This window comes from Copadichromis virginalis, linkage group LG3, assembly GCF_057382275.1.
Source record: "Copadichromis virginalis isolate Kocher_CV1m ecotype Utaka linkage group LG3, C_Virginalis_male_GT1.1, whole genome shotgun sequence".
Taxonomy (NCBI): domain Eukaryota; kingdom Metazoa; phylum Chordata; class Actinopteri; order Cichliformes; family Cichlidae; genus Copadichromis; species Copadichromis virginalis.
Genome location: NC_140620.1, coordinates 50,925,810 through 50,949,017, shown reverse-complemented (window position 1 = coordinate 50,949,017; position 23,208 = coordinate 50,925,810). Strand labels below are relative to the sequence as shown.

At 40.4% G+C, this 23,208-nt stretch overlaps 1 protein-coding gene across 1 annotated transcript; it reads left to right on the top strand.

Annotated features, from left to right (window-relative positions):
- Positions 1-2,037: 2,037 nt before the first annotated feature.
- LOC146715161 (protein O-GlcNAcase) lies at positions 2,038-23,149 on the top strand. Its single transcript, XM_085451579.1, has 17 exons — positions 2,038-2,232; positions 5,127-5,178; positions 9,207-9,304; positions 9,779-9,909; positions 9,990-10,161; positions 10,282-10,380; positions 11,596-11,865; positions 12,749-12,835; positions 13,081-13,556; positions 13,664-13,838; positions 16,098-16,154; positions 16,478-16,563; positions 16,703-16,807; positions 17,051-17,142; positions 17,244-17,433; positions 19,111-19,270; positions 19,675-23,149. The coding sequence occupies exons 1-17, from the start codon at positions 2,193-2,195 to the stop codon at positions 19,809-19,811; spliced, it is 2,427 nt and encodes an 808-aa protein (XP_085307705.1). The 5' UTR covers positions 2,038-2,192; the 3' UTR covers positions 19,812-23,149.
- The last annotated feature ends 59 nt before the right edge of the window (positions 23,150-23,208 follow it).

The following is a 23,208-nucleotide window of genomic DNA, read 5'->3' as shown; positions in this document are numbered from 1 at the left end:
CTCGTCACCTGCTCCTTTTAATGTTTTGAGTGCTGTTCTTTAAGGAAATAAAGCATTTGCTGGGGTTTTCCCCAGTTGCATAACTCCTCACTCCTCATAACATTTCTTTTACTTTGCCAGCTAGACATATTTACTAATTAAAACAACACAATTTGCTCAGTCACAATATTCATATCGGTTTGACGTACGTATTTTTGTATTTATAGTTTATAAACTGATGCGACGCGATAAACGTGTCTAACGTTGTGTGTTACTAGGAACAAACCCTCATGTTATATATTTTCTCTTTTGGACACCATATTGATCAAAGCAACTGCATAAATAAAAGAAATTATGTATTTTATATGGAAAATTACAAACACATAATATATACTGAAATATCTTAAATAAACCGACTTACCGACTGGCATGTTTGTACTTGTTTTGTTAACACAGCTGCAGCTTAAGTGAACATACCTGGCAACTATCTGGGCAAACAACATTCTTTAGCATAAAAAGTAGCTGTCCTGACAAATTATGGTTATCTTAGTGTATTCATACCTTGACAGTTTTTTTTTTTTTTTAATCAGATGTTAACATTATGCTTACTGGTACAGTGCAGGGTTTGAAGATGAGCCAGGAGGCATTCAGGCCAAACAGGGAATTCATTTCCTTATGATGCATGCAAAATTAACCTGGTAAAGGGGCATATGCTTCATCTATTTAGCAGCAAAGAATGCAATGAAGATGTTCAAACTGCCAAGTAGTAAGTACACGTGCACCTGCCATAAAAATAAGGAATAATAATAATAACACTGAGAAAAAGTCATTAACTTTGCATATACAGTAACTCCATAGTACTTCTCTATTCTTACTCCTACTATGGGAGCAGCACTGGTGTAATTAAATGTATTTCCAGCAAGAGGTGCTCTAAGTCAAATGTATATATTAGCCCATTTATTCACAGTATAAGCATCATACAAAACAATTTAGAAACATACTGCAGTACCAATATCACGATAGTTTTCACAGCAATTTCCACACTTTTCAAGTATCTGTAGAGCAGTTAAACATCGAATATGCCACCACACCCACAAGCTTAGTAAGTCAGTAATCCAGGAAGTATTGTGCATGAGAAAAATACCACATGCGACGATGACTGTGGATGACTATTAGGTTGGTCATTAAGTTATCCACAAACACACACACACACACACACACACACACACACACACCTCATTCCCCTTTCTTATCAAGGGGCCATTGCGCCTGTGCGCCCGGAGAGACGGCTGGGAGATGCTGCCTTCAGTGTTTCGGGAAATTTGTACACCTATTTATCCAGAGGGAGCAGAAGTACAGAAATTCTGAACTTAAGTAGAAGTACAGGTACTTGTGTTAAAAAAATACTCAGGTTCCGAAATGAACTCAAAGTAAGAAAGTAAAGGTAGCTCCTTTAAGAAAATTCCTGCCATCTTTTTTATGCAAAGTTAACTGAACCTTCTGATACATTAATGTAATAATAAAATAATAGATTGAAAATACTAACTTTATCTTAGTCTGAATTTTAATTCCAATGAATGCACTCAGCTTGAACTGGGTAGTAGAACAGAAAAGGAAGAATGATTAAAAATATATCTCTATTTTACGTTGCCTACATTGTAAATGGTGACCTTTGCCTCTAAACATAATCACGTCTCACAATTATTTCTATTGAGTGCTCCAGTAGATTTTCTTAGTGTACAGGCTGTGAGCAGATGACCTGTGATACTACTGCTGCTGAGGTTCACAGTTCTTTGTGGATTTACACACCTACATTTAACAGATATTTAATGACTTGTCCTGGCTGATTTCCATCATCTTCATTCTCTTGTATTGTCAGTAAAATATCGTGGTTTTTTTTTTGTTTTTTGTTTTTTAACCTATACCCACCTCTTTAACGGGATCATTTAAATTGTTAGTGGGTTGTATGTTGTGTTAACATTTTTCTGAAATTACTCGGCACTTTGCTGGTAAAAAAAAGTACGAGGTTCGCTTGAGCACCTGAACGCAGCACGGGAGCATCAGCGCTGTGTAGAAAAGGAAAAGAGGAGGAGGTGGAAGCAGATCGAGAAGAGGCATGAAGACTATCCCCGGGATCTAAGCTGACAGGATAGGCAGAGCATCTTGTCTGCCCTCGCTCCTTAGGGGCCGACTGGAAGCGGAGGGAGGCCAGAATGGAGGAGAAGAAGCAGTTCCTTTGTGGGGTGGTGGAAGGTAAGAGCGCTCGACTTCCAGATCGACCTGTCAGATCATGTGATTTTTTTTTCCTCGGGGGGCTGCTTTTAAACAGACCACCATTTGACCTATATCCACAACCGAACATTTTTCTTTACCTACTCGAGACGTGTGTGAGGGGCGTGTGTTTAAGAAAACGGGCCTTGGTGGGATGAAAAGGGTTTTTAAAAAGATCTAGTGGTGATCAGTCAGGCTTGAAGTGGGGATGAAAAAGCAAGCAATGAAAAACGTTCAATACAGTCTTCATTGTGTTTCCTTAGGCTCCAATCTAAGGAAACACAATGAAAAAGAAGAAGAAGAAGAAGAAGAAGAAGAAGAAGAAGAAGATGATATATATATATATATATATATATATATATATATATATATATATATATATATATATATATATATATATATATATATATAATGATGGTAGTGTTGACAGGACAATGAAAGAAATCACCAAAGAAGAGAAGAACTGGAATGACACAAGCTACGAGGATACTGCAAAAGGACATATTGGGAATGGTGACACACCTGTCCCATCATTATATTCCATAACCACCACACTCACACAGAGCCAGCAAATTATGACATGGTATGAAATGAGTAGAACCAGAGCCAGAAAGAAGAACAGCTGTGAAAGGTGAAGTCCACAGTGGTTCCAGTCACATTAAGAATAAGAGTGCAGTCCTCACAAACGGCAAAGTGACTGCCCAGAAGAAACTCCCAGTCTGTTGGTAGACAAGCAGACGTTCAACATTATAGGGTCATTGGTACATGACAACAAATATTTCAAAAACCTAGTTAGCAGCTTGCTTTGAAGATACTACTTGACTACATGCATTATCTGCGCGGTAATGCTCCTCTAGTACATGTGCAGACAACGCAGATACCATTTCTAAATGATACCAAGTATCATTTCTACAGCATTGTGTGAAGAGGAAACGTTCGTGTTCAACATAGAAGCCAATGACAAACGATGTGTACTGACAGACATTTATGTGATTATTTTTAATCATCAGGGTGTAATTACTGAAAAGAAATTGACAACCTATAATAAAAAGTTGTCTCAAGTGTTTCTTTTTAATTATTCCCTGCAAAACGGCATTAATTTATTTTGTTTTTTCTGTGTCACTTTTCATGCAGTAGCTTTGATATCACGCTTCAACAGTTTATTTTGTCTTTAATAGTATCACCACTCACCAGTCACTTTATTAGCTATGTCTTGCTAGTACTGGGTTGAACTGAATTAATTGTTCATGGCATGGATTCAACAAAGTGCTGGAAACAATCCCCAGAGATTTTGGTCCATATTGACATGACAGAATCGTACGGTGGCTGTGGATTTGTTGGCAGATTGAGATCTGATGGCTGTGGAGGCTGTTTGAGTACAATGAACTCATTGTTGTTTCCAAGAAGCCAGTTAGAGATGATTTGAGCTTTTTGACATGGCGTGTTATCCTGCTGGAAGCAGTCATCAGCAGATGGGTACACTGTGGTCATAAAGGGATGGACATGGTCATCAACAACTCTCAGACAATCTGTGATATTTAAATGATGCTCAATTGGTAAGAGGTGGCCCAAAATGTGCCAGAAAAATATCCTCCACTCCATTACACCCCACAAGTAGCTTGAACTGTGGATCCATGTGCTCATGTTTTCTATACCAAATTCTGACTCTACCAGATGAATATAACAGACTCATCAGACCAGGAAACATTTTTCCAATTTTCTTTGGAATTTGGTGACCCTGTGGAAACTGTAGACTCAGTTTCCTGTTTCAGTTGTCAGGTGTAGCACCTGGTGTGGTCTTCTGCTGCTGTAGCATATCTGCTTGAATGTTTGCTGTGTGTTCAGAGATGCGCTTCTGCACACCTTGGCTGTAATGAGTGATTTGAGTTAACTCCAAAAATATACAGTTCACAGGAATATAAAACAGGGAGCTGAACTGCTTTCATGTTTTTGCTTAGGGAATTTTTTTAAATGGTCACTGATTAAAATTTAAAATTGTTGCAGATTCATTTTATGTGAGTTGATTCATTGTTTGTGTACTTTTTGGTCTGTCCACCGTCTCAGCTTTATAACTCTATGAATTTCTACCAAAGTGGTGCTGCACACACATTACTTATTCCTGTACATGCTCATCCCTGTGGTGGCATCCAGCAGAGGTAGTAATTGGGTTTGGCTTGGTGGGCAGCTTTACACAGGACACATATGCAGACATGCCATACCCATGCACACCAATATAAAACCAATTCCCCAAAGGTATTTAGCAGGAGAAAGCAGTCAAAATTGTAAGTGTATCTGATTTAATTTTTACTCTGACCCATTTACTGTACACAGACACTCGCACATACACACACATTGCAGACTTATTCAAAACACAAAGGAGGAAGAGGGACACTGGAGATGCTCCCATTTCTAAGAATAGAAGCTGTGATGGAGAGTGTAGTTGGAAATGAATTATGGCTGTGCCAAACGCAGCAGGCATGTGACCACATAAGCATGGGAAGAAACATTTTGTGTAGCTGTACTTTACAGAAATGCAGCTGCTAACAGTGTCCAGTAATTCTCTGATTTGTGAATAAACGCTGCATTAATTAGGAGTTAAATGCCATACATATATGTGTATCAAACAATATTGTTAACCAACAAGCACATTGTTTTAAATTGCAATTGCATGCGCTGAAAGGTTATAGTCAAAGACCTTTTCCTTTTGTGTATAAATGTGAGACTGCAGTGTAAATTTCATGTTTACTGTTGAATCATGTGATAGCAAGTGAGGAAGTCATTGACGATCTCATTTGAGTGTGCATTAACACAATCATCTTTTCATCCAAGTGATTCAGTTATCTGCGTGCACTCAGTTCTGTATTTTTCCTCATCAGGTTTTTATGGGAGGCCTTGGTCTATGGATCAGAGGAAAGTACTCTTCCAGTGGTAAGTCTCCCAACACTTCATCAAGATATTCGTGCTTTTTCTGCATCCCTGCTTTCCCTCTTTTGTATGCACAGTCTGTGAGCACAGGTGAGCATGCATATGTCTTCTAACCCTGGTCAGACGGGATGTTTCTGTGTCGCTGATCTTCTTTTCCCCAAAACAGTGTGGGCTCAGGAGCTGCTGACTTGATGCCTTTAGGCTGAAACCAGATCCAAACCTCTATTTCAGTGCCAAGCACAGCTTCAGAGAGAAATTACTGAGGCAGAATGATTCCATAGCAAAGGACAGCTTCATCCTCAGTGCTCAGCTATGGGTGACAGGAGGGGAAAGGAGAGGCAGACACTACATCTTGTTATAGTGAAAGGATTAAGAAAGAGGTTCAAAACATCTTCTTTTACCATCTTTGATGTTAAAACTTATTTTGCGAAGTTTTTACTCTGGTGCAATGCATTTCCAACGCTGCAGTGGGAAATTTATCAAAGGTCAAGTTATTAAAATGATAATATCATATAATTAAAGTGCCCCATTATTCAAGGGATACCTTTTATGCTCCTCTTTATTTCCTGTCATACACATCAGTGTATGTCTAGTAATCCACAGAAGCACAGAAGCCCCACCTACCTTTTATTCAAACCTTTTCTTTGAAAGAGGCAGCCAATCAGAAGAAGGTTTGCTGAGAGAGGGGACGGATATTATTATAAGATGAGCTAAATGGAAAATGGATGAGCTGATGGGTTGCACCAAGGCCCAGCATAAGTTAAATAAAGGTTAAATTTAGTCTAAGAATTAGAAATTCAAGCTTGAAATGAGCAGGTTAGCTCCCCTTTAAGTGTCTGCACATAAACTATTATCTGCTGAGCATGAAGCTCTGCAATGAAGAAGCTTTCAAGGACCATCACACTCTTCAGGTGGTTGGAGTGATACAGTGCAGTCCCAGCATGACAACAACTTAAAAACGGAAGACAAATGCTGTTTAAGCCAGATAAAATCAACGTTCTGGGTAATCAAATGTTCTTAAGAGTAAGGCTGCTATCAGAGGCAGGAAACTAATTTAAAGGCAACACTGTTGGGGTTCAAATCTTGACTAAACGAAGGCAAAAATAGCTCCTTATTGAGTGGGCCACAGCACTTTTCATTAACAGTTTGATCAGCTCACAAAGAGAGACAAGCTCTTTCAGCATGAATCACCTCCCAGTGATTTTCATGACAGCAGAGGCAGAATACTAATAGACTATTTTTCAGCACACATTCAAAGCGGCATTTTCTTGTCCATTCAGGAAGTAGCCATCAGGAACACAACAATAAAGCAACAACAGCGAGTTAAATACAAACGACTGCACTAATTAACAATGAGGCAATCCCTTTTTATGTATGTTCACATTTGCCCACCTCATAAGACTGATTAAATCTTGATGTTAAGTACAAGCGGAGCAGCATAAATCCCTGTTGGGAGCTGTGACACAGTTGTGTTGCTCAGCAGCCAATAGTCACAGCCGTCTGCATCCCCAGAGAGGGTAGGTCCCCCTGCTTCTCTTCTTTCCACTGCCATTGAATGATATATGCGCATGATATATTTCCAGTTTTTTTAAGGCTCGTTGTTTGTGCTTGTTATTGTGATTTAGAAGGTTTTGGATTGTGAAAAAGAAAGAAAAGACATGATCAGCAGTTTTGTAAGTTGCTCAAATCTATCTATAAACTTGCACTGCATTGGGAGGATGCAGAAAACTGGGTAACGAGGCAGTGGATGCTTTATAAAGAGAATTAATTTATTTTCCAAAACTTCTGCGTAGCTGCAGCTGAGTGTGTGGGCTCCAGGTTTATTTATAGACAAGCTTTTTTAGACTCCAGTGTGGGGTGCAGGCAAAAATCATACGCTGAATGTTGCGTAAGATTGGCCGTGGATGCGTGTACAGTATGTAATTGTGTGTGTGTGACTGTGTGTTTGAGGGAGGTAGGATGCAGCTTTGTGGAGGCGATTTACCATCTGTGCAGGAAGTGAAGCAGAGAGAGAGAGAGATCGAGAGCACAGCAAACCTACAAAATGACAAGAAAGACAAGAGCCGGTCCATGTACAGAGACAAAGCAGTGTTCATGTTTGTATATTTGTGCGTGTATGAATGATGTTGGTATTGTTTCCCTCTTAGTACTATGCTCTATTTATAATTCAGGAGGTCATTTCCTGTAACTGAGACAGCCTTGGAGACTCTCGATCGATATTGTGGATCTATTTTCTTGCAGCCAGATCCACTTTTTTTGTTTGTTTTTTTCCCCTCCTGTCTTCGCTCTTAGCGCCAATTCTGTCTCTATCACTCTGTCTCGCTCCATGGGTTGGATGTTGAATGATATGTACGCTTACACAGAGCAAGTCCAGCACGATATGTTGAAGTGAAGAAATAATGCAGAAATACACCAAAGCAGCTGATTTTGCAGAGTGTGATTTCCTAGTGACGTCATCCATTCTTTTCTGCTGGCAGACACACCTGCCTACGGTAATCTGCACAATTTGTGAAGATAGCTACAAATTCCACATTGGTCTGTTCTTGCCTCATTGTTTTGTCATTGTCCCCCTGCTTCATTTTCTTTTTTCTACACGATACCGTCACTTCTTTCTTTGTCCTCTAGCATGTCTTTGCTGGGGCCTTGATTCAGATTATTTCACTATTATTAGTTTGGGCCATTGATATATTCTGAACCATTTATCCGGTAACTTGTCATAAACTTTACTAGGATGTTTTTGTTTGAGGTTGTCTTTTCTGTGCCCAGTGCAAACATTCAAGTCACAAATTACTAGATTGCTGCTACTTTTCTTGAATTGTTTAAATTGTATGCAATACCTAAAATCATGCACAGAAACCCAAGTCCTGCCTCACCCCTGAAACTTCTGCCTGAGCTCAACCTCTAGCTTCAAAATATATAAGATGAGTCAAGTGACTAACAGTTAAATATACAAAATATTTATGGTGGTTTAATCCATATTCAGCCATTTAGAAGTATGGATTCATGAACTGCACCAGAAAGCAGTGACTCTAATTCATACCTAAGTGTGAGCTACTCCCAAATACAAATGTGGTATATGGGAGAGTAACTGTAACTTAACTCTAAGGAGTATTATTATTAAAAAAACAACCAAAAAAAAACAACCAAAAATTCAACTACTGCAGCCCACCAGGCTGCATGATGCTGCACTGGTTAGAATTGGCAACTCACAGCAAGAAGGTTCCTGATATGAGTCCCAATTCTGGCCTTTTTGGAATTTACTCTACTTGTCACTCGAGCCATCTTTTAATTTGTTAAGCTTTTTTTTCACTCCATGGCTTCCTGAAACTAAAAGCTATTCAACCAATTGAATAACTATGCAGGTTTCCTTTGAGTATTCCAGTTTCCTCCTGTAGTCCAGACACATGCATGTTAGATTAACTGATTATTCTACACTGACCATAAAGTGCTTTGAGTCTATATAAGTGTGTGGTTAAAAATGTGACTTGAGTGGGAAAACACTACATAAATGCAAGTACATTACATTACCATCCTGTGGTGAGTCACAGCAGCTGTGATTTTTCAGCAGCTTTTTTGTTTCCTGGCTCTGAACTTGGTAAAAGAGCTTTTGTCCATTTAGCACCCTTGGCCTGGAACAAACTGCAGAAGGAATGGAAAATGACTGAATTCATTTCATTAAGTGCTTTTAAATCTAAACTACGAATCCTTGAGGCCAAGTCCGTAACATGTAACTGTTTCAATTAGATTGATTGTCATTTTAACTGACTTTTTTATTTTTATTTGAATTTTATTTTTTATTTTATTTGTATTCTTTCACTTATTGTTGCATGTGTGTTGTTGCTGCCTGTGTTTGAGTAATTTCTGTAACTGTGAGACATCTGCTGCTGCCTATCTTGGCCAGGTCTCCCTTGAAAAAGAGGTTTTTAATCTCAATGGGATCTTCCTGGTTAAATAAAGGTTAATAAATAAAAACTCTGAGTGTGAGCATTGTGACAACATGTGACCCATCTGGTCATGTCTTTCTCCATCAGGATGCAGCACTGGGGGTTGAACACCTACCTGTACGGTCCGAAAGATGACCTGAAACATAGACTGTTGTGGAGAGAAGTCTATTCTCCTGAAGAGGAGGGTAAGGACCTCTAACCATAGCAAATTTTCACTCATGTGGGCATCCATGGTTTCCTGAAAGCTGTAAAACCAATTTAATCTATTTAAAGGGGAACCACAAGCGCACAATCAGACTATTGATTCATTGTACACTAGTATAGCAGAACGTCTCTGACACATTCTGAAATTTCCCTTTTGGCATTAAATGTATGTTTCATTGTGATCATAAAGCGTCTACAGTTTTTATGATGTCCATTATATTTTTTATTGCACCTTTTACTGCGAGAGTCAAGCTGATTTCCACAAAGATACATAAAAAGAGGGGAAGGGAAATGTCAGTACACATTATAACGCAGCTCAGGATTTAGTATGTAATCTTGTCATATAAAAAAAGTGAAAACAAAATATTCAGACATCTTCAATCAGTGTTTAAAAACATTTTTGGCCTGTTTTAAAATTCATGTTTAGTATTTTTCCACTTTTCTCATCCTCTCAGGTCAGCTGCGTACTCTCATTGTAGAGGCCCAGTCAAGAGGCCTCAGGTTTGTTTATGCGCTGTCTCCTGGTCAGGACATAGTCTTCTCTTCTTCCTGTGACTTGACTCTACTTAAACGCAAGCTAAGACAGGTAGGCTACACAAGGTCATCTACTACAGAAGTTTCATTGATTTCTGTATTCTTTAAACTCAACCTCATCACTCTGTCCAGGTATCAGACCTGGGTTGCCAGGCATTTGCCATTCTGTTCGATGACATTGATCACTCCATGTGTCAAGCCGACAGCGAGGCCTTCACGTCATTTGCCCACGCTCAGGTCACAGTAACTAATGAGATTTATCGGTTCCTGGGGGAACCGCCTGTCTTCCTGTTCTGCCCTACAGGTAGGCTTGTAGATTGAGGACTTGTTACAGGACTGAAAATTATACAAAAAAATGTAACATGAGCACTTTTTATATTTGCCTCTTCATTAAATATCACTGCTTTTCTCCCTCTCTGTGTAGAGTACTGTGGTTCTCTCTGTTCTCCCAGTGTATCCAAGTCTCCCTACCTGCAAACTGTGGGAGAGGACCTGCTGCCTAACATAACAGTAATATGGACAGGTAAGATGTATATTTGTTATATATTTTTTTATTGTGACCCTGTGAACTACAATTTTATTGCTGATTTCATATTATTTTATATTTATAGTACTTGAAGCACTCACTGTCTGTGTTCAGCCATGACAAGTTTTACTCAATCTGTGCCACTTGCATATTGCAGATATAATCTTCATTGCTCAGAACAGTGACTTTTGTTTCACTAGTGAGACCTGCAGCAGGTCTATAGGCCTTAGGTCATGTTGGCAATGGCACTTGTCCAATTTAAAAGAATAGAATTCGCTGGTTAGCTAACTTATATGGTGCTCTGACATTGTTTTATATGGACAGTATATGCATGTGGTGTACCTGTTTTTTTTCTGTGCGTTTCCTTAATTGCTTATCTGTTATTGGACTTGATTCTGCTGAAAACTGTCACAATTTACTACTACAAAATCCTTCTAAACAGGCGGTGCTGGAAATATGGGGCAGGAAGTCCGTACTGTAGTTCAAAAATGAAAATCAAAAGACCAAATAGGGCACAAAGAAACCAAACTCAGATGAAAGGCTCAAAACATAAGTGATTAGAAACACAAGGGAGTTGCAGCAAGAGCCTGATAGATTGACACTAGAGAGGGAAGGCCTGTAACCTGCAGGTGAAGTCATGCATTTAGGAAGGTGGGAGAAGAAAAACGGGAAAGAAAAAATGCAAAAACTCACATGAGAAACTAACCTTCAAAGTGAAGGAGGGAGTAAATCGAAAGAGAGACAGAATGAACTCAGACCTCACCAAAAAAGAGGGGCTGAAGCAGAAGGAACAGAAGGAACACAGAGAAAAACCTTCAAAAACACAAAAGAACCGAAAAGTTTAAGATTCATAATAGAATCTGTAGCTCATTACAAAGCCCATAACGTTAACTGGAACAGACACGAGTTTGTATTCCAATGATTTAATGTGATTTGGAGCAGAGCCAGCAGCCCTTCTAGTTTGAATGAGAAACAACCAGTCCCTCCAGGAGGACCAGAACAGGGACATTGCTCTGCATGCCAAATATGCATCAAAGCTTGTAGAAATATTTTAGGTGCGTGTCATTAAAACGTACTGTAAGCACCTTGTAAGTATTTCACAGTAACATTGTTATCTGACTGTAGGTTTATTTATTTAGCTGTCCTAATGTAAACCTCTTAAATGGAAAATGGTTAACAGATTTTTGAGCACTGGGCTTTCTCTTTCCACAGGCAGTAAGGTCATTTCCAGGAAACTCTCACTGGAATCCCTGGCTGAAGTGGAGTCAGTCCTCCAACGCCCCCCACTTATCTGGGACAATCTGCACGCAAATGACTATGACTCCAGACGCCTGTTTTTGGGGCCCTTTAAGGGTCGAGAGCCTCAGCTTAAGAACCATCTCAGGGGCCTGCTGCTTAACCCCAACTGTGAGTTTGAAGCCAACTACATCCCACTGCACACGCTGGGAAGCTGGCACAGAGCTGGGAAAGAGGATACGAAAGGTGAGGGATCCAACTGAGGGAAGGCAGATGGAGTGAGGGAGTATGATGAGACAGGAGATGTCCTGAGTTAATAAACTAATATTGTCTCTGCCAGACCACATCCATGTACAGTTAGTCCCATCGCTTCAGGAGAAATGTTTAATAAGCCCGTGTTGCTTGGCAACTAGCATCATTTTGACCACCAGACAGCCATTGTGTCTGATATTACCTACCAAATAAGCAAAGTTAAAGCTCCATCTGTTGTTCTAAAGTCACTTGTTAAGCTTTCAGCCTACACAGTTTCACCAGCCTCAATCTGCCTTTATTGTAAAAGCTGTTAAAACATTGTGACTTTAAGTCATTTCATTAGTCTTTCTCACACGGTGTATAATAAGTTATGTTCGAAGTGTAATGTAAGAATTCCTGTCACGCATCTGCAAAAGTGGGGCTCAGCATCACATGAATTTGATATGTTGTTCATATTCATTGCATCTCATTTACCATGACAGTAAAATGCATTAGAGCACAGGCACACAGTTTTTTTTTGTTTGTCGCGGGGGGAGGGGCAGGGAATTGGATGGATAATTGTCGAAACAGAGAAGCAGTGTAGCGTGTGATGTTCTGAAGACTGGGTGGGGGAGAGGTGATGATTGAGGAATAATTGCACGGTGTGATGGAGGAGGAAATGAGGAGAGAGCCCGGTCCCTCTGCGGAGGAAGAACTGAGCGGTAGGCTGGAGGACAAAAGAGGCTTTCAGAAGAGGAGATGAGAAAAATTTTAATTGTTACGGCAGGTTTTGTTGTGCAGACCTGTAATAATTTCCTTATAGCTAATAACCATTACAGAACGAGTATGCAAGGTGTGGCTGTTTTTGGTTGTCAATGCATTGCTGTGTGTTCCCCAGATGAGGAGTGTGAGTACTGTCCTGATAGAGCTCTGTCTGCTGCACTGAAAGACTGGATGGAAGAACTCAACCAACCTTTACAAGCTGGTAAAATCTATCCTATCTATCTATCTATCTATCTATCTATCTATCTATCTATCTATCTATCTATCTATCTATCTATCTATCTATCTATCTATCTATCTATCTATCTATCTATCTATCTATCTATCTATCTATCTATCTATCTATCTATCTATCTATCTATCTAAACACTGATGAATTATTGCAGTGTAGTGTTGTTACTCAAACACACAACCTGTGCGTGTTTTTTATTTTCATGATAATTGTAGGCCGGCAGAACACAAGGACAGACCAGCGTGCCTCTGTCCCAACATCTCACTGTAAAACTCCTGACAGATCTGACTGTCCTTCCACCTTCAGAGGAACCTCTACTGTGGCCAAACTCCCAGTCTTCCCCCTGAATTCCAGCTCCCCTCCGTCCTCACCCACTAAAGTCAGTGGGGAGAGGGAAGGACGAGAGTGGGAGAAAAGGAAATCATACCAGTCTTGCCAACCGATCCAGCCACCTCCAGGAACTAAGCCTGGAGCACCTGCGGCTGGAGGTCGGGGACAGAAAGCCCAGGTTCGTGGGCTCTGCGGTGGGAAAGGTCTGCTAAGTGAGTCGCAGGTGCGGCTGCTGGTTGGTCTTCATTATCTCCCTCACGAGCACGGCCCATCAGCCCAGAAGCTACTGCAGGATCTGACCTGGCTGAAAACAAACTGCCAGCTGGTCAGTACTAACAGCAAGAAGGCAGCACCTCAAAAGGTCGGTGAGGATTATGAGGGGAGTTTTTGTTGAGGTACTTGGATTGGTTGTGTACGTTACACGTGAGAAAAAACAACATAATGTTTTTTTTTTTATTATGTCCTCAGGTTGATGAATGGCGTGGGCGGGCCTCCAGGTTTCTTTCTCTGTGTGAAGACATAGCGCAGCTCCACTGCAGTGTCGTGGGTGGGAACAACAGGGCTGTGCTCTATGACCTTTACCCTTATGTGTGGGACTTGAGGAACACAGCTCTGGTGGCAAAGGCATTTATATGCTGGCTTGGTAAGGACAGAAGCAATATACTGCTATACTATCAGTGTGACGCACTGGACTCTGCACTGGTTTGATCTTCCCTGCTGTACGAGAATGTGCCATGAGAATGAGGCCATTTAACTACATTGAACTCATATTATCACATTCAAGAAACACCAAAATGGTGCGTTGTCCTGCTGGAAGCAGCTGTCAGAAGACGTATCACTGTGGCCATAAATGGATGGACATGGTTAATAACAATACTCAGGCAGGCTGTGCCATTTAAATAGGAAAAACTTCCCCACACTCTTACACTAAGGCTACCAGATAATGCAGGATCCTTCCTTTCATTTTGTTTACACCAAATTCTGACTGTAACATTGGAATATTGTAGGAGAAATCAACTCATCAGACCAGGCAATAGTTTAACAATCTTTTATTTGTCCAAGTTTGAACTGTAGCTGTACTTTCCTGTTCTAAGCAGACAGGAGTGCTTCAAGGTATGGCACGTAAATCACTTAAAATCACTTAAACTTAAATTTGTGAGCTGATCAGATATTTGTGTTAATGAACTGAGACAAGCTTAGCTGAAGGAAGTGGACAGGGAGTTATCTATATATAGACAGATAAATAGATCGCTATCCGGTCTTTAAGTGATGACGTGACGAATCCTACTTCCGGGCCTAAAGTAGTCTGCGTTTAATATGGCTTTTGTGTTGTTAACACGTTTAATGTTTTGTATTTTCTTCTATTTAATCTCAAAAAGCTCCTAAAACAGTCAGTGATCACTGTTGACCTCCCTCGGCTTTTATTACCGCTAATCATTTATTTAAGCTCAGTTTTTAAAACCTTAGGATGTAACTACAGCCCAGCCCATGCAGCAGTATATGAATGACTAACCTCGTATTGTGGATGGATTATCTCAGTTGTTCTCCTGGCTGAAGTTTGGTCCTTTTACAGCATCCTGCCATCCGATTACATTTGTTCCTGACCACCGAGAACACTCACGTTAACTTTTATCGAGTGGAAAAAAAAGTTAGCTTGTTTATATTATGCTAACATAGCTGTGTCGCTAGCGGTCACGTAGCACATCATTATATACCAGCTAGCCAAACTTCAGTAACCCTACAAACATCACTGCAGTTTAGTTTTCTGTCTTCATTTATGTTGGAAGTGATAACAGAGCTGTACGTTTTAATTTGTTTCCAAAACCCTGCAGTCAGGACATGCTATATTGTATTTAGATAGAAGCTAGCGAGCTAACTTCCTGCTAACTTCTAACTCCATTAAATGTCATAAATTCCGTTTTCATGGATGCCTGGATGTTAAACTCAATTGTTACACCTGGTAGAGCAGAACGCTGATCATTTTATTAAAGATGAAAGACTTTAGACAGTTTTTCAACTCTCAGTAATGCCATAGTGATCGTTTGATATATGGACCTGCAGCGGAGTTTAGGCCCAGACATGGCTAGTGACGTCAGACTTAACGACCGGATAGATAGCTATAGATAGATATAGATGTAGAACGGCAGAATGTTCACTCCTGTTTCTTGCTTTAAGGTATTAAAGGAGGAAGTTATTTGTCGCTCACATTCAAACAAGTTTCCACTGAAATTCTGTGCTGTTACAGCTATCCCACAGCAATTGTGCCACATGTGAGGTACAGTTGTTACACAATGTATTTCACTTGAACTTGAGAAAGTACAGATGTGCCCACTTAACTGCTTGCAAAACGCTTTGTCTGGATGTGATAATTAGGTTAAGTTAATTAAAGAATACTAGATAAATAAATATTACAGTGCTACCCTACAGTAGCAGAACAGAGCATAACAGCATAGTAGAAGTATACCACTTGGTCCTAGTATACTAGAAGCACGCTGCAGTATATAGTTTACCATGCTATTGAACTGATGTTATATTGAGAAACTGTGTAGTATTATAGTGCTATAGTGTAAGAGCTCAACATAATATTCTGCTGTAGAATACAATAATAGTATACTATAGTATTGTATAATATTGCATGTAACAGATTACTATTGTTTTGTGTATCCAATAATAATTTATCTACTGTCCGGTTGTATGATTACTATTTTAGTAGTATGCCCTATAGTCTCTGCTCTATTATTTATAGCATTATATAATGTAGCACATACTATATACTGTACTCTATTCAGTACTTATGTTAAGAGAGGACACTGGTGGAATCAGCGGTTTTGTAGATTATTGCCAGTCATTGTCTGTGGCTCATTTTTCTCTTATGCTCTAACGTGCCCATTTACTCACTCAGATGGACGAGTGTTGAGTGACAGCTCTGCCCTCGGCTCCTGGAGGAACTGCTTCCAATGTGAGTAAGCCTGATCTCTGATGGTCTTTAAACTTTTTGTATCTGCACCTGAAATAAATTACTACAAAATTCAGTCATTACTTCTCAGCTCGAGCTCAGTGGAGCCCAGCTGATAGGGAGGACTGAATTTTTTATGACAAGTTTATTTCAGTGAGCGTCTCTTGTGGTGCTGTAATGCTGTAAAGCTCTACAGTTTTATGCTCGACATAAAATTTTCAAGCTGCGCGATCATTCTCCATGTGCACTGGTAACTTTTCTGGTATTTCACTGGCCCTGAACATGTGATGTAGCCTGTCACATATGATTGTTTTTTTCCGTGTTAGGGTGTGGGAAGACCACGGGAGCGGACCAATTGGGAGTAGAGTCTGAGCCATGGGCGTTCAAGGGGGGCGTGTCAGGGGAGGTGCAGGTAGTGTGTTATATTTCAGATGCCATTCGTGATGTATCTCTTCTTAAATTCTTGACAATATTTTACTCTGCTCTATCAAGTCAAGCCCCCTAAAACTGCCTAATGTGTGTGCATGTTTTTTTCCCCATGTTGTGTGCAGATGCTTCTCCCAGTAGGGAGCAGCAGTGAACTTTTTACTCATCCTCCTCCTCTCTTCCCTACCACTCGCCTCTACAACATCAGGCCCTACCACAGCAAAGACAAGGTAGTCTCACCCACACACAGAAACTCTTGACATAGCACAACTGGCAAAGAGGTTAAACAAAAGGGGAATTGGAAAGTCATGTGTTAGCTTTTACAGTTGCATTAAACAATCAGGGAGCAAACCAGTAGATCATGTAGGTGGAACTTTCAGGTGGAAATTTAAATTGTTAAAAGTCGTAGATTTTTAGTTCAACATTTAAACATTGGTGTGGGAAGACACATGGTTTAATGGTTGTGTACTTAGGTGGAGCTGTATCGAATGGTCCGCCAACTTCACCTGAGGACACAGGGTGGGCCAGAGTCTAGTGCTGCTCATCCAGATGTCATAGGAGACAGGTGTGTCTGCGTGTGAGAGAGAAAAGAAACTCAATCAGGAAATGTGCAACGATTTGTCAAATACTGTATCAAATCAATAACACTTGATTTCACTCTCTTAGATGTCTTGGACCATGCCTAGCTTTGTGCCCCGAGTACAGCTTCATCTTGGAGGATGAGCTGGGCGTTTGCGGCTGTGTGTTAGGCATCTTGGATGTTCGCTCCTTTGCCAAGCGGTGCCAGGCCAGCTGGATACCCGCCATGAGGGACAAATACCCACCAAAAATGAACGGCACACATCCAAACACCCAGGTGAATACGTGGGTTTTACCCTCTCACAAGAAGTCAGTTAAACCTCTCTTTTTGGTTGACACCCTATGCTGAAACATAAATGCTCACAGAGTACACAAAGCTATAAACATACCCGACAGACCAGTTTTACATTACGCACATTAACTTAAGACTTATGAGTACCTGCTGTCACACCATCTGGATTCCTCTGTGCAGGGCAATAAGTCGCTGGGAGTTAGGTGGAACACATAGGTAGACAAAGACAATAACACACACACACACACACACACACACACACACACACACACACACACACACACACACACACACACACACACACACACACACACACACACACAGAGACCGGATTTAATGATTTAATTTAGTATGTGTCTAAGGGCCACCTGCAGTATTCCTTCTGTCTTTAGTGGGCCTGTTTTCTGTATCAGCGGGTTAGTGTGTAAACTTGCGAACGGTGCATTCAGATTTACCAGCTGCTGTCATGTGAATGTGACTAATTGTTAATAAAAAGAGAAATGCAGAAATATGGCAAATATGGGGAAGGTAAGGATTTAAGTGCTTTAAAATACAGAATGGTTATTGAGAACTCAAGTACAGTAGCGCACACGGCTGATGTTGTTTTTGCCCATCATCACTATTCAGTGATCTCTGGCAAAGAGCCAAGCATAAATGGTGGTGAGCAGCAGACAGAGTCAAACTCTGACATGTGTGGAGGATTCATTTAGCCGCTCTGTGCATCACAGAGCAAACTGACAGCTATGCTGTGGATCATTCACACGTCAGCAGGCAGCCACAGGTGCAGACAAATTTAAAGTTTACCAGCTGAAAGCTTTCGTCACATGCAAACTGGCTAGGGAACAAGAATGTTCGATCTAGGAATCCATCGGTTAGTCCGCTCAGTTGGGAGGGCTGGCACCTTAAGAGGCTTCCAGTGTAGCCAGTAGATATCCACGCCAGCGCCTCCAGTTCCATCTACTGGTCAGTGTTTACAAATGCAGCAAAATGAAAACAAAGAAAAAACGATTGTCAAAATCTTGGATTGAGCTTGCATTTTTCTCTCCACAGGGACTGTTTACTAACATTCAGCCATAGTATGCTCAAATTTGATTGGTCAGGAATACAAGTGGGTTACAAATGGGTTAAAGAATCTACCAAAAATGGCCTCCCTCATCGACCGATGCTACATATTCATAAGCATTTATCTGTTTATAGAGAACATTTAATTATTTTCCCCCTGTTTTGTGTCACATAGTTACATATTACTGGTATGTTATACAAATAGCTGCTTATTACATTACCTCACTTGAAATCTAGTTGCTGTTAGCTAACTCAGTTCCAAGAAAAATGCTCATCAGCTTCTGAGACAGGAAGTACATTAGACTCATCCCAGAAGTCTTTGCATATAAATATAAAAGCTGCTGATTAAGGAGTGTCTGCTGGGGCCACCAGGCAGTACTTGTACACTTAAAATGTAGCGTCAGCAAATCCTAATTTGTAATGATAATTAGTGTTTTACTGTGTGTTTGTATTCATTTTAAGGTTTTAAGGTTGCTGGGTAACTGGAAACGAGTCTGGTACCAAACGTGCCTAATTGGTAACATCTAGTGGCAGCTGGAGGACGAACAATCTTCTGCAACATGTGAAAGTGCATCTGTGCCTCTGCTCTCCTTTGTGCAGGACCTGATTCAGCTGATGGAGGAGGATCAGGGCGAGTACCCAGACTCGCTGCTCTACCACTTTCCCTCGCAGTTGCGACTGGACGCCCTGCCCGAGCTGGTGGACATCAGCATCAGCCGCACCCTGCTCACCGCCCTCCTCACTGCGCTAAAGGCCAATGGTAAGCTCCACGTGTGTGTTTGCGAGTGTGTCTTTTGTTAAATAAAATTCTGCTGCATATATTAGCATGAATCCGTATGCGCTTATACCCTCAAGGATAAGTAAAAGGATTAGAGGATGAGAAAAGAGCAGAAAAGACATGTGGAGGGTGGAAGAATACTCCAATAATGCAAGAAGGGTTTAAGGGAAAAGCTACCTGTAGTTGTTTTCACACCATTAAATATGAGTTATTAGTTGTAATTGCTGATTATGTTGCTTCTTTAGACTGTGTAAAGGGATTTTGTTATGTAAGTCTGTTATTTATATGTTGCTTGTATATTTGTATGATTTATTCTTGGAGAAAAACTGATCTGTCAATGACTGCCTCTTTGCTTTGCCATTTTTGCACGGTGTGTGTGTGTCTAGGTTCTCAGGGTGTGTTCTGTGAGGTGCAGCCAACAGACCGTCAGAGGCTGGAGTTCTTGACTAAACTGGGCTTCCTGGAGATCCTCAGGGGAGAAGCCAGAAGCAGGGAGGGGGTGGTGCTGGGACGGCTGCTGTGAACATAGAACACACAAAACACTCACATGATCTCACACACACAGGCACACACACACACCACGACAAACAACAAAGACATTTGCACTGATGTGGTAGATACACAAAGGCACTTATGCACAGAGAGGTGTTAGAAATGCAGTGTGCACGGCACAGACATAAACAACTGTGCTTTGCCAAGAAGTGAGGTCCATATTTTTCTCCATCAAGAGAAGAAACCTTATTTTGAGTGACAATTCTGGATTCCTTTGAGTCTGTGTGGCAGTAATGGGGATCAACCCAGAGCTTTTGGAGGGATTTACAAAATATAAAATAAGCTTAGAGTTTAAACCTTTAGCAGGGCTGTGCTAATCTCTCTCAGATTCCGTCCACGACTGAGGATTAGAAGATTTCTCAAAGAAAGTGAGCAACAGAAGAGTTTGAGATTGTAGCGGAGTGCTCGATCCAAGCAGCTCTGTGGGCCGTAGGTCTTTTCATCATACATGTATGCACATTTTTTTTAAAGCTGGAATAATCAGTGTTATTGAGTTTTTTAGTACTTTTTCTTATTTGCTTATTTTTGCGGAGTTTTAAGCTGACAACACTACTAGTTTGATTTATTTGCACCGCTTTCATCAGGTTAATTTTCTGAAATTGCAGCCATGCATTGTTGACAAAAAAAGAAACCTCTTTGTACTCTACCTGCTCTCTGTCCAAAGACTAACGCGTCCAATTATTTCTTAAATATAGCCATAGTAATGTTTTGGGAGTCTTGGGCTTAGGAGTGCTGATTTCATTGCCAGACTCTTCTACACATGTAATTAGCTACAGAGGATCCTATTTAAGCTTCTATAGCTTGCCCAGAGTTGCTGTGCATACAAAACACTTTGCACACTACCTCCACCCTAGCTCCTCCTTTCAGCTTGTGTCTGGCATAATTAGTACCATATCTGTGGTCTTGGTGATGCTTTTCCTGCCTTAAATTTTCCATGTGTACACCCGAAAAAGGCAAGAAAGTCCCAGAAACAAGCCGTGCTGCCCAACAGAAGTTACTGCAGATGGAAATAACTGTGTTCTTTTGTACAAAGTGGTCCCGACTGAGGTGATATTTAATGTAATGACCGAGCTTGGTGCTGGTAGGCAGATGTTGTCAGCTTTGGACTGAGCTAGACGTGCCTGTCTCCCTGCTTCCAGCGTGCTAAACTAGCCGTAGCTTCATATTAACCACTCACGGAGCGTGTTGTCAATCTTCAAACTACTTCTAAGTCAAGATGAAATAATCCTTTACAAAACCTGCCCAGGGAAAAGCTTCTGTGGCTAACCTAGCGTCCTCCTCTCTTCGCTTTGTTTATAAATGGTCGTTTTCTTTTTCCTGTTTAAATTTAGGATGTTTTCCAGTGCCTGTCCTGCTGGTTTAAAAAGTATGCTAACATCAAATCAGAACTAGGCTGGCATCACTGTTTACACTCGCTTAGATTAGATGAATGTTTACGTGCATGAAGAACAAAAAACTGTGTGGCTGTTCAGAGAATAGGGACACAAACAAATACCATTGTACTGGCATGCTTGAACATACATGATTTTTTGTGGACAGCCATTGTAGCTGTTATGACGTAGGAACAAAACAAGAAAATGCAAACGCATGCGTGCTAAAATTCATTAGAAACACAGTAACACACACTCAGACACATACACAATCTAAAGTTTACACATATTTGAGTTAGATATAACTGATACCGCTCCCTCATTTGACAAAATTTATACAGCTGTCAGATCTTACAGACATTGTCAGTGTGTAAAAACCGCTACACACTGGCCTAGGTGGTGGTACGCGTGTGTATTTTGTATGAGATGTATGCATGTGTGAGTGAGTGCCAAAAAAAAAAATACAAACCAAGAGAGCTTTGTGGTTCTGCCTCTATTCTAAACAGCAGTGAACACAGGTCTGTCTCATCATTACATAGATGTTGTTTCTACAACTTTCCATGACTATTAGTAAATAAAATACAATTATTGCTTTTCCAGGACTGTTACTGCAACTGGCCAATCATGTTGTTGTGATGTCATAGCTTAAAGATTTATGAAAAGGCAGTTAGGAAGTCAGACAAAAGCGCAGAGAGCCAGAAAAAGGAGAAAGATAAAGGGCACGTTATGGTGCTTCACTGTGTTAACCACAGGACTTTCACCCAGGACTCTGGGGTTTATGTTGCACATGAAACCAAAAGCCATTGATAAATCATCATCGTTTGACTTAGCGGCCCTCTTCATTTTTTAAAGTTAAGTTAGAATTATGCAATTAAACAGTTTGAGAAAATGTTGGAGTTTTCAAAACATTAACCAGATGTTGGAAAGCCTTTCAAGAAGCCCTGAAGGTGTCACTTCATGACACCACAAGATTGTGATTGGTCAGCAGTGGTGGGCCTGAAGCATCGTCATGTATAATGTTCCAAGTACAGTTGGTGATTTCCAGCTTTGCGATTAACACACACACACACACACACACACACTTGCGCCCGTGTGCACATACAAACACAAACACACACACTCATTCTAAACAAGCACAATGACACTCACAATCAAATCTTCAACTTAAAGTATGTAGAACTATGAATGTTCTTTTTTTGTAATGCAGCTTAAGAAGACGCAACTACTGTTTGTGCAGGTATTTATATTTCTACTTTTTTTAACTATTATGCTCGATCAATCACAGACTGAAAGGCACTTTTGTAAGTTTCTTCTTCTTACCAGCTTCATCAGCATTGTCTGTTAAGTACTTCATGTAGTCCCAGATCTGATAATTGTGTAGAAGAGTAAAAAAAAGGCAGCAAAATATGCATGATGTAGAGGAAATCTTTAGAGAAGATGTCACATTGTTTGTTGCAGAACGCTGTTGTTTCACCTTTATGGAAATTCAGTGTTATTATTATTTTTTTCTAATTTAAAAGTGCGTGTGTGAATGTAGGCGTGCGTGTTTAGGGTGATGATGGGAAATATATGTACGTGAACAATCTACACAGGCAACATGGAGCACTGTGACAAAAGAAAGCGTAGTGAACTACAATGTTTTTGATTTGGGAGAATTTTTAACAAGTGTCATAAGAATAATAGTAATAATAATGATGATAAAAGTAATAATAATAAAAGCAGTTGCCTTTAAATTCCAGGCCTACGCAGCTGACCACAGTTAAATTCAGCGTCTCATTATCCAGTTTCCTGCCTGCATTGAGCAACATGTATGGTCTGTGTTTACAGTGAGTTCCAGTGGAGTGCTGTTGTATGTCTATGCAGGGTAATGAACGAGTTGGAAAAAAAAAACCTACCAAAAAAAACAAAAAACAAACTAGAATTCAGTCTGTGTTTTTATTGACAATAACAGTAAAACTGTCATTTAAAAAAAACCCCCAAAAAACATGATTTTATTGA

Coding starts and splice junctions, on each gene's coding strand:
- LOC146715161 (XM_085451579.1), top strand. CDS start 2,193: ATGGAGGAGAAGAAGCAGTTCCTTTGTGGGGTGGTGGAAG. Junction 5,179..9,206: donor AGGAAAGTACTCTTCCAGTG/GTAAGTCTCCCA, acceptor TTTCTCCATCAG/GATGCAGCACTGGGGGTTGA. Junction 12,836..13,080: donor CAACCAACCTTTACAAGCTG/GTAAAATCTATC, acceptor TGATAATTGTAG/GCCGGCAGAACACAAGGACA.